At 39.4% G+C, this 17,426-nt stretch overlaps 1 protein-coding gene across 1 annotated transcript in view; it reads right to left on the bottom strand.

The window, feature by feature from the left end:
* Nucleotides 1–17,426, bottom strand: part of LOC135102525 (exonuclease 1-like) — a 116,221-nt gene that overhangs the window by 12,294 nt on the left and 86,501 nt on the right. Inside the window, exon 10 of the mRNA XM_064007805.1 lies at nucleotides 11,613–11,752. Coding sequence (XP_063863875.1) covers nucleotides 11,613–11,752 — 140 coding nt within the window. The remainder of the gene's footprint in view (nucleotides 1–11,612; nucleotides 11,753–17,426) is intronic.

Below are 17,426 nucleotides of genomic sequence, written 5' to 3'. Positions count from 1 at the left end.
CAGTAGATATGTACCGAAGATCAAAACAAAGGAAGTGAAAAGGAAAAAAGACTGGTTTAATACAAGATGTATAACAGCAAGAAAAGAAAAAGATGCAGCATGGAATAGATGGAGAAAAAAAGGAAGTGAGAAATGGGAAGATTTCAAGAAGGCAAGAAATGAATATATCAGAATCCTGAGAGATGAAGAAAGGAATTATGAGAAAGATACAGTAAACAAATGCAAAGATGACCCGAAGTTATTCTTCAGATATGTGAATGGGAAGATGAAAAACAGGCAAACAATAGATAAATTAACGAAAGATGATATTACATGCAAAGATACATGGTTACAAGCAGAATCAATGAACAAGTGCTTCTAGTCAGTATTTTACCAAAGAAGGCAAATTTGAAGGAGAAAGAGGATGGCACAGAGACAATGTGATGAGAGAGATACAGGTGGACATAAGTGAAATTAAGAAGATTATGAAAGATTTGGATGTCCAAACTCCATCTGGTCAAGGACCAGATGGAGTGTCCAACTGGATACTTAAGGAATGTTGTGAACATCTGGCAGAAGGTATACACAATACCATAGTATGTTCTTTTAAGGAAGGAAAAATTTCTCTAGACTGGAAGAGAGCCGATATTGTGCCCATTTTTAAAGGAGTTAATAAAGAAGATCCACTGAATTACAGACCAGTGTCCCTAACAAGTGTTGTGGCAAAAATAGCAGAAAGAATAGTTAAAAACAGATGGATGGAATATTTAGAAGAAACACATACATTGACTGACAGACAATTTGGTTTCAGAAGTGGAAGATCTTGTGTCACGAATTTAGTGAGTTTTTATAGTAGAGCAATTGATATAATTCAAGAGAGAGAGAGGGTTGGGCAGACTGTTTATTTAGACGTAAAAAAACATTTGATAAGGTACCACACCAGAGACTGCTATGGAAAATTCAAAATATTGGGGGTTTGCAAGGAAACACACTGAATTGGTTTACAGACTTCTTGAGGGACAGAGAAATGAGAACAGTGATAAAGGGAGAAAAATCAGAATGGTGTAGAGTTACAAGTGGAGTACCACAGGGGGCAGTCTTACCCCCCGTAATGTTTCTGGTGTATGTCAACAATATGGTGGATGAGGTTGACAGTTACATAAGTCTGTTTGCAGACAATACAAAATTATTGAAAAGGGTGGAAAAACAATGTGGATTGTGAAATATTACAAAAAGTTCTAAATAAGATATATAAATGGAGTAAGAATGGGAAATAGAATTCAATGCAAAGAAATGCAAGGTGATGGAATAAGGAAAAAGCAAAAGAAGATTGACAAGTTCCTACACCAATGGGAGAAGTGGAAATTAAGAAAACCAAAGAAGAAAAGACTTCGGAATTACAATCAGTGATAATTTATCACTAGAAAAACATGTAAACAAAATAGTTGGGGAAACCTATGAGTTATTAAGAAAGATGAAATGGGCATTTGCTTACATGGATGAAGAGATGATGAAAAAGTTGATGGAATATGTGATTCGACCAAAACTGGAATGTGCCATAATTGTTTGGTCACCCCATAATAAAAAGGAAATAAGGAAAATAGAAAGGATCCAAAGAGCTGCAACCAAATTGGTACCAAGTTTGAGAGATTTAACCTATGAAGAAAGATTAAGAAGACTGAAGCTTCCATCATTACAAGAGAGAAGAGAAAGAGGAGACCTGATTGCTATATACAGAGCTTTAAAGGGTAAGGATCAAGTTGACAAAGAAGACTTATTTGTGTGGGACTCAAGAGATACAAGAGGAAATGGAGTGAAATTGAAGAAAACAGCAAGTAGAAGAGATGTCAAGAAATATGGTTTCCCAAACAGAAGCATAGAAATATGGAACAACTTAGATGAAACAGTGGTACAAGCAAAAAATATTCATGAATTTAAAGTTAAGCTGAATGCTTATAGATATGGAGACAGGACAGCACAAGCATAGCTCTTTTTCTGTAAAACACAACTAGGTAAATACAACTAGATAAAAACACACACACACAGACACACACACACACACACACACACACACACACACACACACACACACACATATATATACGAGAACTTCCACACATACAGGTCAATCACATTCTAACAATTCATCCTCGAAGGTTGACTAGCCCACAAACTATTTACATCATCATCCAACAAATCCACCATATACAAACAGATGCAGGAATGCTTTTCTAAAAGCTTAAATATTATTACATGATGGATCACTCTCTCAATGTGGATCCTTGGGGCTGCAATAGTTTTCATTTGGAATATATTTTGACCACATCACTTTCCATCCTTTGATACACTTTTGGAATGTACAAGATGACAACCTCTAGCTTGCCAGATGGGCTTCAACTTCCTCAATACCTCAGTCTGGCAAAACAGTAGTTCCTGGTTTTAAAAAGGTCTAATTAACCTGATTCCTTCAACAGTTCCACATCAGTGCAGCGACCAGATCTACCAACTGAAATGAAATTTTTAAGTGCACTTGGAGTATAAGATATCAAATACTTCCTGGTGCTACATTTCTTGGATTGAGACCAAGTCATATTCTGGGAAATGGCTGAGGAAAGTTTTCTGTTTCAGTTTCAAAAGTCTCTTATTGTTTCAACATTATGGTAGTGAGTGAATTTGAAGATCATTGCTTCATTACTTTAGAAGGTGGCCAACAAAGAAGTCCCTTCAGGTAGCTAGCCATGACTGGCATGCAATGAGCAAATATGACATACCTAGATTTTGGTTACACCAAACATATCTACAGTGATGTATCCTGCAGTGCCTGTACAAGTGATCATCAACATCAAGTATGTGAAAATGATCTTTATGCATACCAATGTAATTTGCTGGATCCTTCATAACTTTTCTTTGGATCAAGTGCTAACCTGTCAGTATCATTACTGTCATCTTCATCACTTGTAGAAGCAATGAGATCTGATGTACAATCATTGTCATTTACATAGGAGAGAGGAAATAAACTGTCTGAAGAGGGTGAACAATGAGCAGTATTCTTCAGTTCAGGTTGTTGTCGGGAAGATACCTTCATCCAACAGTGCTTCCCTAATGTTTCTCTTCCTTATTGTTCTCTCTTCCCTTCTTTTCTTCTCTTTTCTTCCAAAATTAATATAATATCTGTTTCCTTCTTTCTATGTTTTCCTCAAACAATAATCTCCCTAATATCTGTCTGTTCTTCCTCCCAGGTGGAAAGCTATGTGGAGTGGATATATGAAGAAATCAAGTTTTTGGGACATTGAATAAGACAAGACTAGCTTCATTTGGAAATAAAGAAAGATTATAACCATTCTCTGACTTCTCTCTGTTAAATGCTTAATTCTTGTTGAGTTTGAGATCTGCCAAATAACATGTAGAAGTGCAAGGTATAGTCATCAGCATTAAGAGAGCATAAGATTTGGTTGAGAAGACTGTTTATAAATACAAGGATATGACAGCTGTGAAACACCATTGTTAATAGGTTTAGGAGAAACACAGTGACCATCTGCCACTGCAGTGACAGAGTGGTCAGAGAGGAAACCTGAAATAAAAAAGTGCAAAAGATAAAAGTGCAGAAATGGATAATGACCAAATGTGGGAATTTATAAATTAAAAACTTTAGCAAAATATATCAAAAGCTTTTGATATGTCCAAGGCAACAGTAAAGATTTCACTGAAATTCCTGAGAAAAGTATGGCAAAAATTCTATAAGGAAAGCAAGATCACCAGTGGATTTATTTTCTTGGAATCCATACTAATGATTAGAAACAAGATATTGAGGAGATAAATGCTTAGGAATCTTCCTGTTAAGGGTAGACTTTAAAGCCCTAGAAAAACAGCAAGTCAAAGTATATGGCAATAGTTTAAGAACAAGATGAATATATGCAAACTTCCTGCATGAAGGAAAAGCAGACAATGATAGACACAAACTTCCTGCATGAAGGAAAAGCAGACAATGATAGACAGAGCTGGGAGGATTTGACAAAGCAAGTACACAAGTACAACTACAGAGAATAGTGGGAATGAATTCATCACAACCACTCCACTGGATCAAGGCCAGAAAGGGACATAGAAAACATAATTTAAAAAAAATTCAACAACAAGCATAATATGGTCATACAGTAGAGCTGAAGATGGAACAAAACCAAAATCACCTAGTGTTATTAACAATGGTACATGGTTCAACTAAGAGAAAGAGGAAATGGCAGTGGATAAAACAGAGAAGATAATGATGAGGAAACACTGTTAGGAGATATTATTTGAAAGGCAAATTTGGCATGGTTTTGGGATGAAATATTATGGACATGAATTTTAAAGATAAGGAAGGCTGAAGTACTGTTTTGAGGGCTGTCTCTCTATCCTGGACAACACAAGAGCAAGATTAACTGAACCTGAGTTTATGAGCTTACAGGCTGGAGTAGGTGTGTGGAATGTATTCCTCTGTTATGACCTCTGCACAAAATGAGGGATCTCTGACATAGTTAAATAGTCATTCCAGGTGAAAATCTGAAGTGTCTTCTCAGGTCCTACCATTCGAAAAGGGATTACACCAAAACATTTGTTCTTCGGTGGATCCAGAGGCAATACTACAGTAATAAGATACAACATAGAAATAAGACAGTGATCAGAGAAGCCCAACTGAGGAAACACTTTTGCCACATTTAAGCTGAAGGACTAGAAGTTAGGAAAAGATCAAGAATATTGGATGCATCTCTAAGACAATCAAGAATGTTAGTAAAATGATGCATCAATTGCTTTAGGTCATGCAAAACAAGCTGAAGGCATGTTCACCAGACTGGTCAGTTAGAGATGATGACAGCTAAGGCTGGTGTTGAAAGCTGAAATATACATCTATAGTCTGGTGATTTCAGAAGGAAAATGGATTAAAATGTGCTCCACTTTGGGAGTCAGGCAGCCAAAGAACTGTTCACTAGGAAACACATTTCAATTTCCTGCATTTATTCTACTCTTGCATACTCTTCCTTATTTTCATAATCTAATCTATTCTCTACATTATCAAAGATTCTCAGGTCAATGTGTTTCATTATCTTTACCATTCCACAACTGATTTATTATCCCTTAATAGACAAAATGAGCCTGACATAAATACATCTATCAAATAAGTTTTTCCAACATACTAAGGATTCCCTGTACAGTTAAAAAGACTTTTAGTCCAAACTGCAAGGGAACTAGAGTCACTGAAATTAGCAAAAAAACAAACAAACAAACAAACTTCAAGTATAGAGAAAAAAAGTATAGAGTGGTGCCCCAAGAAGAAATACATAATACACATAATTTTGAAAATCAATTTGTACTGAGCATTATGAAATCCGATTATATTCCATCAAAATTTTCCAAGACCACTTAAATTCTGTGTGTGTGTGTGTGTGTGTGTGTGTATATATATATATATATATATATATATATATATATATATATATATATATATATATATATATATATATATATATATATATATATATATATATATATATATATATATATATACCAAATGTATGGCAAAAGGCCCATAGACAATTGCTGGGATAATGATGATTAATAAAGTGATGGTACATATATGTTTTAAAAAATATACCAGTGGAAAAAAAGATGTGTAATCTTTAAACATGAGGAACAAAATAAAAATCAATTTTGAAACTATAAGTGTGAAATCTTGAAACACAATGAGCCAGATAGAGGACTGAATGCTTACTTGTTTACAATTTTTTTGTGCTTGCTTGTATGGTCAGGCTCTGTGTGTTCTGACTGGCATTATTTTATATGATGTAATAATTGTGCTAGAAAATAAGTACCACTAAATTGCATTACTGCTTGTGATAATGCTGACAAATAAGACTAAGAAGCAAGAAATAATTGGACTGTAGAACAATTTGAATTACAATCATTGGATTAAGGAACTTTTACTTTTAGTAGTGTCATCTTTGGGAAGAATGTGAAATGACTTAAATTGTTCAACTTTTTTTATTCTAACTAGGTATGTTCATAAAGAATGAATCTTTGGAGAGAATGTGAAGTGACTCAAATTGTTCAACTTTTTATTCTAACTAGAGGAGGAGGCAGTAGACACCTGCCGAAACGATAATTACTCCCAGTGAGGTCTAAAGCACTGTTCAGGGGGTGCTGTGAACTTATCATTAAACCCAGCTGTGACCTCACTGAATGTTTCCCTTTGTGTCTCACAACACAAGGGGGTAGTCACAGCCTGCCCTCTAAAGACAACTCTCTTCCTCCACACAAAACTACAAGCACCTAATAACACACATACCCTTCACTCAAAAATTTTAAAATCATGGCGACTCCTACACCAGCCTCGGAGTCCCCATCTGGGGAGGGGACCATAAATGTCCCCAGGTCGGACTGCCTTTCCGTCGACGACCCTAAGTGTCTTGACACCCCCCTCAACTTTTTCTTCATTAACTTCTGCAACATTCGCGGTCTAAGATCTAATTTTCAATCTGTAGAACACCACCTCTCCTCTTCTAAACCTCATCTTCTTTTCCTAACGAAAACTCAGGTGTCTGAGGCAACTGACAGTAGCCCCTTTTCTGTTCCCTCCTACTTTCTCTATCCTCATTTTCGATCCAAAGCTGGATGCTGCGTTTATGTGCGCAATGACTTAACCTGCTCTCGTGCCCACGCTCTTGAATCTTCCGAGTTTTCCACCATCTGGCTACGACTACAGAGTCATTCTCATACTAAATTTATCTGTGCTGTATACCTCTCTCCTAACTCCTCTGACTATAAGAAATTCTTTGACTACTTAACTTCCAAAGTGGAGCACATTCTGACCCTCTTCCCTTTTGCAGAGATCTCCATTCTTGGAGACTTCAATGTTCACCACCAGCTTTGGCTTTCCTCTCCCTTCACTGACCATCCTGGTGAACTAGCCTACAACTTTGCTATCCTCCATGACCTAGAACAATTGGTGCAACACCCTACTCGTATTCCTGACCGTCTTGGAGATACGCCCAACATTCTTGACCTTTTCCTGACCTCTAATCCTTCTGCTTATGCTGTCACCCTTTCTTCTCCGTTGGGCTCCTCCGATCACAATCTCATATCTTTATCTTGTCCTATCACTCCAATCCCTCCTCAGGATCCCCCTAAGCGAAGGTGCCTCTGGCGTTTTGCCTCTGCTAGTTGGTGGGACCTGAGGAGGTATTTTGCTGATTTTCCTTGGAATGACTACTCCTTCCGTGTCAGAGACCCGTCTTTGTGTGCTGAGCGCATAACAGAGGTGATAGTGTCTGGCATGGAGGCGTACATTCCTCACTCTTTTTCTCATCCTAAACCTTCTAAACCTTGGTTTAACACAGCTTGTTCTCGTGCTATACATGATAGAGAGGTGGCCCACAAAAGGTACTTAAGCCTTCCATCACCAGAATCTCATGCACTTTATATTTCTGCCCGGAACCATGCCAAGTCTGTTCTCCAACTAGCCAAAAACTCCTTCATTAACAGAAAATGTCAAAACCTTTCAAGATCTAACTCCCCTCGTGATTTCTGGCATCTAGCCAAAAATATCTCCAATAACTTTGCTTCTTCTTCTTTCCCTCCTCTACTTCAACCAGATGGCACCACTGCTATCACATCTATTTCTAAAGCTGAACTCTTTGCTCAAACCTTTGCTAAAAACTCTACCTTGGACGATTCTGGGCTTGTTCCTCCCTCCCCTCCACCCTCTGACTACTTCATGCCACGTATTAAAATTCTTCGTAATGATGTTTTCCATGCCCTCGCTGGTCTAAACCCTCGGAAGGCTTATGGACCTGATGGGGTCCCTCCTATTGTTCTCCGAAACTGTGCCTCCGTGCTTGCACCTTGCCTAGTCAAACTCTTTCAGCTCTGTCTGTCAACATCTACCTTTCCTTCTTGCTGGAAGTTTGCCTACATTCAACCTGTTCCTAAAAAGGGTGACCGCTCTAATCCCTCAAACTACCATCCTATTGCTTTAATTTCCTACTTATCTAAAGTTTTTTAATCTATCCTCAACAGGAAGATTCTTAAACATCTATCACTTCACAACCTTCTATCTGATCGCCAGTATGGGTTCCGTCAAGGCCGCTCTACTGGTGATCTTCTGGCTTTCCTTACTGAGTCTTGGTCATCCTCTTTTAGAGACTTTGGTGAAACTTTTGCTGTTGCCTTGGACATATCAAAAGCCTTTGATAGAGTCTGGCACAAAGCTTTGATTTCCAAATTACCCTCCTACGGTTTCTATCCTTCTCTCTGTAACTTCATCTCAAATTTCCTTTCTATTGCTGCTGTGGTAGACGGTCACTGTTCTTCTCCTAAATCTATTAACAGTGGTGTTCCTCAGGGTTCTGTCCTGTCACCCACTCTCTTCTTATTATTCATTAATGATCTTCTAAACCAAACTTCTTGTCCTATCCACTCCTATGCTGATGATACCACCCTGCACTTTTCCACGTCTTTTCATAGACGTCCAACCCTTCAGGAGGTAAACATATCACGCAGGGAAGCCACAGAACGCCTGACTTCTGATCTTTCTAAAATTTCTGATTGGGGCAGAGCAAACTTGGTATTGTTCAATGCCTCAAAAACTCAATTCCTCCATCTATCAACTCGACACAATCTTCCAGACAACTATCCCCTCTTCTTCAATGACACTCAACTGTCCCCCTCTTCTACACTGAACATCCTCGGTCTGTCCTTTACTTATAATCTGAACTGGAAACTTCACATCTCATCTCTAGCTAAAACAGCTTCTATGAAGTTAGGTGTTCTGAGACGTCTCCGCCAGTTTTTCTCACCCCCCCAGCTGCTAACTCTGTACAAGGGCCTTATCCTTCCATGTATGGAGTATGCTTCACATGTCTGGGGGGGTTCCACTCATACTGCTCTTCTAGACAGGGTGGAATCAAAAGCTTTTCGTCTCATCAACTCCTCTCCTCTAACTGACTGTCTTCAGCCCCTCTCTCACCGCCGCAATGTTGCATATCTAGCTGTCTTCTACCGCTATTTTCATGCCAACTGCTCTTCTGATCTTGCTAACTGGATGCCTCCCCTCCTTCCGCGGCCTCGCTGCACAAGACTTTCTTCTTTCTCTCACCCCTATTCTGTCCACCTCTCTAACGCAAGAGTTAACCAGTATTCTCAATCATTCATCCCTTTCTCTGGTAAACTCTGGAACTCCCTGCCTTCTTCTTTATTTCCACCTTCCTATGACTTGAACTCCTTCAAGAGGGAGGTTTCAAGACACTTATCCACCAATTTTTGACCACTGCTTTGACCCTTTTAAGGGACTGGCATTTCAGTGGGCATTTTTTTTTTTATTAGATTTTTGTTGCCCTTGGCCAGTATCCTTCCTACATAAAAAAAAAAAAAAAAAAAAAAAAAAAAAAACTAGGTAAGTTCTAGAAAGAATGTTCTTCTATATGAGGCACTAAGAAAAAAAATGGTTTTAAAAGTCATCCATGAAAAAAAAATAAATAAAAAAAATAAAATAAAATAAGTAAATAAATAAATAAATAGATAAATAAAAAAAAAATAAAAATTACTAATAGAAGCATGCTACTTTCCTCTGTAATCTGAAGGTGAGTTTATCTCTTTGTTACTGAAAAGACCAGGTAAATAAGGTGTGTAATCTAGCTTCCCCAACTCTTGCATTGCAAGTTGGTTATGGGTCACATGTAAAGGAATGGAGAGCTGTATTTGCCACTGTGGCTGCCACCTAGCTGAGCATTCAACATTTTGAGCCAATCAGTTTCCTGTCTGGTACCCATGGGCCAACTGTCATGCTGCTTTTAAATAGCTTCAGGGCAGAGTTTATTGTGGCTCCCCTCATGTCATGTCTACTACTTAGTCCATTGTCCTTATTTTTTTCATGAAACTTGTGAAGATGAGCAGCAGTGATAGCAGTGATCCTCAGCCTGGTACTTCTGAGCATATCAGAGAATGGGAGAAGCTTGTAGATGAGTAGAAAAGCATGCAGGCAAAAAATTAAAAAAGGAACCTCAGCCAGGCTTATGTGAGTCCCTACACTAAGCAATAGGTGTTGTATGGGTCCTGCTGGCTGGTGTGATGGATGGATGGAGATTATTTGGTGCATCTATGATGAATACTGGAACCTAGGTGACTACAATGTGCAAAACTCTTGCATTGCTTTGTTGGTATCTATATTTTTGTCTGTATTAGCCCATTTAAAACACTCAAACCACTCTTTTAGACAGGGTGGAATCAAAAGCTTTTTGTCTAATCAACTCCTCTCCTCTAACAGACTGTCTCCAGCCTCTTTTCATCACCACAATGTTGCACATCTAGCTACCTTCTACCGCTACTTTCATGCTATCTACTCATCAGATCTTGCTAACTTCATGCCTCCCCTCCTCCTATGGCCTCATTGCACAAGACTTCCTTCTTTCTCTCACCCTTATTCTGTCCACCTCTCTAATGCAAGAGTTAACCAGTATTCTCAATCATTCATCCCTTTTTCTGGTAAACTTTAGAACTCCCTACCTGCTTCTGTATTTCCACCTTCCTATGACTTGAATTCCTTCAAGAGGGAGGTTTCAAGACACCTATCCTTTAACTTTTTGACTACCGCTTTGGATCCTATTCAGGGACTGGCATCTCAATTTTTTTTTTTTTTTTTTTAGATTTTTGTTGCCCCCGGCAGGTGTAAGTCCTATATAAAAAAATGAAAATAAAATAAAATAATGATAATAATAATAATAATAATAATAATAATAATAATAATAATAATAATAATAATAATAATAATAATAATAATAAATAAATAAATAAATAAATAAATAATTAAATAAATAAATGACAACCTCTGGACTACTTGTATCAAATTTTGTATCAAAAATATTTTCCAACAATACCTAAATGAAGTGAATTAGCATGTACAAAGTGTTTTTATTGTATTAAAACAATGCAAAAACTTAAGATGTGCTTTCTCAAAACATACTTTTGGTGAGTTTACCCTTTCTTTTCTTGATGCCTCGTGTGGCATATTATGAAAATGAAACACAGGATTTGGTCTTTATGACAACTTTAAATTAACAGAAATAAAAAAGGACTTTTATGAGAAATGTCATACTTTATCTCATGATTATTCTTCTAAGAAATATAAGAAAGTTATTCTTCTAAGAAATATAAGAAAGGAGCCCAGTTCATAGAAAATACAAATATTATTTCCTTAATCTTCTTTTTTTATAACCTTAAATTTCAGGGACAAACACAATAACAAAAGTATGTGCTTATTTTGTTCAACTTTATACTTAACTCCTATTCTTGTAACAAGCTTCCCCACATTCATGTCCTTCCATGTTCTTTCCATGTTCTTTAGACTGCACAACTTTCCTTACTTCTTCCAGCAGTAGCCTGTAACCCACTGCCCTTCTCTCCACAATGCATGTCACTTTGTCGTGCAACTAATTAATTTTGTAGCTGATCTGTGTAATCTCTACAGGTAACAAGACTGACTAAAATAGCTATTGCTGAGTTGAGAATTTGTTCCCTATCATTTCTCTCTTCCAAGAAGTCAATAATCAACTCTACTAAAATTAATACAGTCATAATGAAATTATTTGAGTTGAGTGTTTCATACTAACCTTTTGAAGCTGAACATATCAGTCAGGCTCAGCTGCTTCTTCCCAACTTCCTTATTTTTATCAGTTCGTTGCAATTCTTGGCTTCTGCATTGACTCTTGTTAATGGAGACTGATTCTTGAGCATCTCCTTTGGAAGATTTCTGCAAATACATAATGCATACTACTTGATCATTACCATTTAATAATTTATTTATTAGGATTTCAATAATTCATTAGTGACACCAAACATAACTGAACCAGCTCTCTCCCCTTCCCCCATCCTCTTAAAGAAAGTTATAAAACTGCTGAGACCAGAGAGCATCAACTCTACTATATATACATCATACATCAAATATCTGTAATAATTATACAGGGAGGTCCCATTATACAAGCGTCAGTTAAACGAGAAACTGATGATACAAGATGTGTAAATTGGGGAATATTTTCTTAATACAAGTGCAAGAATCCGATAATATGAGCTTCAGTCTGTGGCAAGTAAAATTATAAAGTTTAAAATGCATGCCTTCCTGCACCTTCCCACTAACACATCCAGGTTGTATGGCGATGAATGATGATTCAGATGTGCAGGGATGATTGTGTGAGCACAAAAAAGAACCATGCACCTCTCCTTTGTCCCCCGCTTCCGATTCATTCTCTCTTTTAAACTGAACTCAGTCTCTCTCTCAGACTCCCACCCTTATGGCCTTACTGCTTGTACTTACTTACTTACTTACTTACTTACTTACTTACTTACTCATATTTTATCATCATTTTGCTTGCAAGCAAGTACAAGTAAAAGTACAGTATACAGTGCTTTATGTGACTGATCAGTGCTTGGTGTGTCGCAGTATTACTGCTGACATGATCTTCCATTCGCTGCCTTTGATGTGGTATTGTGTGTGTGTGACTGACCATGTGGTGCACAGATTTGCCTCTCAAGTGCTAACTATGCCTCCCAAGCAGCCAATGAGTTCTAGTGTGGGTCCTAGCAGTAATGCTAAGTAAGCTAGAACACCAATAACACTCACAAAGAAGGTAGAAATTAAGAGGCACAGGAATGGTGAGCGAGTTATCCTCTGTGATGCATTAACTATGCATTGGCGAGCGTTATGCAGATTTTATATGTTTAATGAATATCTATTGCTTTAAGATGGTCTAAGAAATGCATGAGTTCATTAATATCATCACTCTTTAATCCTTTTCATTGGAATGCTCTGAGATGGTCTACCATTCTGTTTTACCACTTCCTGTAACTTGGGAACCTTTACAAGGAATCTGATGAGACAGAAACAATTTTTTAAAGTAGAAATATTTTTCATCAGCATATTTAACCATATGTAATTCCATATGCCTACCTCACTGGCCCAACACAAACAGCACAATTGTTCTGGTAAGTATAACATCCAAAAACTTACCTGCTTGCTCTTTTGATTTTTGAAAAATGGTAAAACAGCATGTATGTATTGGGTGCAGCCTGTCAGCAGGCCACTCAGACATACATTGTGCTAGAAACACCATTGTTGAGAGGAGAGGGAGGTAGGAACTCTTAGTTTAATTACATATCGGTAAGTATACTGCTAAAAATGTTTTTACTTTAAAAAAACATTTTGTTATCATGCGCACAAATATCCACACATAACTACATATGCCTGAGTCCATGAAATATAGCAGGGAGGAAGCAAATTACGTTGGGGTCATCTCACATACTGCTCTTGGCAAGTGTCACTGAGCCCTAAAACTATTGGAACCATCAAGTAAGTGTCAAGGCAACTTATGTGTCATTCCCAAGAGATAAAACTCTGCAAAAGTGGAGGAAAACTGCTAAGTGCCTGGTTCAGAGAGCACACCTTGAGAGGCAAGGAGCTACTGCATGTACCTCATGACCTATGGCCTAACTAGCCAACACTCCTCAGAGGAGATGCTTGTATACATTTGTTGGATGACCTGGCAGATCCATGTGGACAAGATATGAGGGTGGACATGATGACAGAGCTCTGTCACCATCATAAAGAGGCAGGAACACACCAGATTGTGATCTATTATATGTCTTAAGTACTCCCACAAGGCCTGTTAAGGCCTTATGGGGAATACTTAAACAGTCCTCCTATAGATTACTCACAAAGCCATTAAAGGCAGGGATGGATAACTCCCACAGGAGTCATCCTATGGGTGCTGCATATCAGTGATAAAGACAGGTGCAAAAGAAAAAGTGAGGGAGGACCAGCCATTTGAATGCTTAATCTCTGCTGAGAGGCCATGAAACTTGCTTATCTGTTGTGTTATAACCAAGGTCAAGAGAAAATAGGCATGAAGTAAAATGTCCCTTGAAGAGGCCTTACTAAAGGGTTCATGTGGTCATTAAATGAACATTTGCAGAACTAGGGACAAGTTGCAGGGTGACATACAGGGAGAAAGTGGTGCTCTCTTAATAGTAAAAGAGTGTAAGAGTGGCATCAGGTCTTTACCAGCTATAAGATGAATACCTCTCTGGTGAAGGATTTGTGCCTAAGCCAACCTGTAGCCTCTTATAAGAGCAGTGGAAAGATGTTTTGACTCCCACCGGAAGATGATCAAGGTTCCTCCACTTACACCAAGGACAGAAAATTCTCCACTCGTCTTTGTACACAGCCATGGAGGACTGACACATGTACCTGACAGCTCTGCACAAAAAGCCATGTATTCTGAAGCCCCGTGTGTGAACAGAGCTCATAAGATTCACTAGCAGCTCATGGAGGAGAGGGAATCAGTTGGCCTGCGGCAGCCAATGAGGTGCCATCCATGTCACCTTGAGAACTCTTGTCGCAGACCATTACTAATACCTCCAAAGGAGAGGAAATAGGGGAAAGGCATAAACATTGAAGCTGCCCCAAGGGAGGAAGGCATCCCAATACCATGCTCCTAGTTCTGATAGTGGAGACACAAAACAGTCAGTCAGGGAGGTGACAAATAGGTCAAACTGTTGTGTACCCCACACACAAAAAATCTCACACACTTATAGGTGAAAAGCATTCCCTGCTGAGGTCTGCAATGGTGCTGTGATGAACTGCAACAAATACTGGTTTGAGAACTATATTGTGGTCCTCACATCACCACAATATTTCTCCTGTCTGCAATGAGAGATTGACTTTATGCTCTCTTCATAATATAATGTAGGTAGGCAACCACTTTTGTACTGTCAAGTTACTATAGAAACAATATTCCTTCAACTTGGTGGCAAAGTACTAGAGTGTGTGAAAAACTACCAAGAGTTCCAAGTGGTTGATGTGTGGTCAAGACTCCTTTATGGACCACTCTCCTGACACCAATAAATCCCTAGGTGGGCTAGCTACCTTTGGCACAATGGATCCATGAAAAGCGAGTGAACTGGGGGTTGAGTCTTTAAGGGCCCATCTTGGAACAGGTTTTTGTCTTCAAGCCAACAGTCCATAGTCTGGAATTGGCTCACCTTCTCCTCTGAAGGGAAAGCCTGCACCTGGACTGTATCCAGTACCATGCCCAGGTAGTCTGCATTGTCCTGGTAACAGATCAGACTTGGCCACATTGACCCAGATCCCCAGGAAAAAACAGAGCAATGTTGGCTGTGTGGGATCTGTCTCTAACCAATTGTCCAGATACCACTAGAGGTGGAAGCCATGGCTTGGGTCCAACTGGATATTAGGGCCATGAGCTTGGTTAACACCCATGACACTGGCAGGTCTGAAACAGACACTGGAACTGTAATGTCTGGCCTTGCCACACAAATCACATGTGCCAGGGGCTCATGCTACTCTCTGCCTCGCCTATAGGAGGGTAAGGCCACCATGAAGGGTGAAAGAGACAGGTTGCACTTAAAGGGTAGGGCATACCCATGTTGGATGATCTGCATAACCCATGGCTTACCACTCCTGCTAGTAATGCTGCATGTAGGCCTGCATGATACCCACTGGATATGGAACATCCTTAACAAGAGCCACCATGGCCCTAAGGAGCCATCTTACCAGTTTCTCAGGACTGAAAGGATTCTGTCATGGAAGCCATGGCAGGTCAAGGGCATGCCACTGTAGGACTAAAACTCGCCCAGCACTGAATGCAATATTCCTGATGGATTGGGGCAGGTCTCTCTACTGGTTGGCAGTTGCCAGTGGATACCCCCAAGCTTCATTAGCCATATTACATTGGGAATTCTCTTGTCTATGCTCTAAAGCCAAGGAGAGCAAATCTACAGGGAAAAACAAAAAAGCAGGCCATGCCAGTCAACTGCTTCTTCTAGCATTCCCCCAGTTCCACAGAAAACAATACTGCTTAACAATGGAGTGACTGAACCCACACCCCTATTTCCTCAAAAAGTTGGAGAATGTCTATACTGGCTTTAGCCAAAAAAATAATTGTGTCCTGTAAAACAGGGTTTGCCTCTGAGAATCATTCTGAGACAGCTGTCAGAATGTGGTCAATCCATGAGGAAATGCCTGTCATCTGAATGACCAAACTCTTTAGGTTGCACAATATCTGCTAGGAAACTGTAACAAATGGCATGAGAGTACACATCAATGCCTCTAGGTCAGGGTTAACTGATGCTGGGGTTGTTTCAAATTGATAGTTCTCTTGTTCTCCACACCCAGAGGACCTGGAGGTCATACTGGAGCAATTTTGCTGTCTATGCTGGGCTAGTGAAGCAGGTATATATATGTGATTACATGTGCATGCAACAATAAGTGGTCAATATATACGTAAAAAGTAGTAAGTGTGACTTTCTACATTAAAATCCTAACAGTAGTGAAGAATTTTACACCAATTATCCACATGATGTTTAAATGCTTAAGTGTGCCTTTGGTCAGAGGATCAGCGGGAAGCAGGAACATGGGACAATGAGACATTAAAAAATGACCCAGTTTAAGAATAATTACTCATAATGTGTAATGTGTGTAATCTCTAAATATGAGAGAGAGAGAGAGAGAGAGAGAGAGAGAGAGAGAGAGAGAGAGAGAGAGAGAGAGAGAGAGAGAGAGAGAGAGAGAGAGAGAGAGAGAGAGAGAGAGAGAGAGAGAGAGAGAGAGAGAGAGAGAGAGAGAGAGAGAGAGAGAGAGAGAGAGAGAGAGAGAGAGAGAGAGAGAGAGAGAGAGAGAGAGAGAGAGAGAGAGAGAGAGAGAGAGAGAGAGAGAGAGAGAGAGAGAGAGAGAGAGAGAGAGAGAGAGAGAGAGAGAGAGAGAGAGTCCAGGACCACTACCTCCAGTGACATGCTGGTGCAAGTGCCTCGATCTTACTCGAGGCAGCACCAGCGCTCTTACACAGCCAGAACCTCCAGACTGTGGAATCTGTTTACGGTAGCCACGAGTGATACACAGACAATGACACTCCAGCAAGTGAAAGTGGCTGCACACAGGTGGCGTAAAACACAAACTCTCCCTCTCGTGCTGTGTTAATCATGTGTATATATATAGTAGGATGAGTTCGCTTTTGTATATATTTTCTTTACATTTAAGTATAAGCTTTTCAAATAACAGCATAAAAAACGTGTTGTTTTAAGCCTGATGTAAATTTTTTGTTTAAAAAAAAAAACAGAGAGAGAGAGAGAGAGAGAGAGAGAGAGAGAGAGAGAGAGAGAGAGAGAGAGAGAGAGAGAGAGAGAGAGAGAGAGAGAGAGAGAGAGAGAGAGAGAGAGAGAGAGAGAGAGAGAGAGAGAGAGAGAGAGAGAGAGAGACTTGCAGAGAGTGGATGCTGTACAACGACGTGCCCTGTGCTTGGTGGGGATGGATGGATAGCAGCAGCAGCAGCAGCAGCAGCAGCAGCAGCAGCAGCAGCAGCAGGAGCAGACCAAAGTCACGTCACTGGAGCATCGGCGGGACATGTCGGTGCTGG

Source organism: Scylla paramamosain, chromosome 8 (genome assembly GCF_035594125.1).
Source record: "Scylla paramamosain isolate STU-SP2022 chromosome 8, ASM3559412v1, whole genome shotgun sequence".
Taxonomy (NCBI): domain Eukaryota; kingdom Metazoa; phylum Arthropoda; class Malacostraca; order Decapoda; family Portunidae; genus Scylla; species Scylla paramamosain.
Note: the sequence above shows the minus strand (reverse complement) of the source record. Positions and strands in the feature narration are given on the sequence as shown.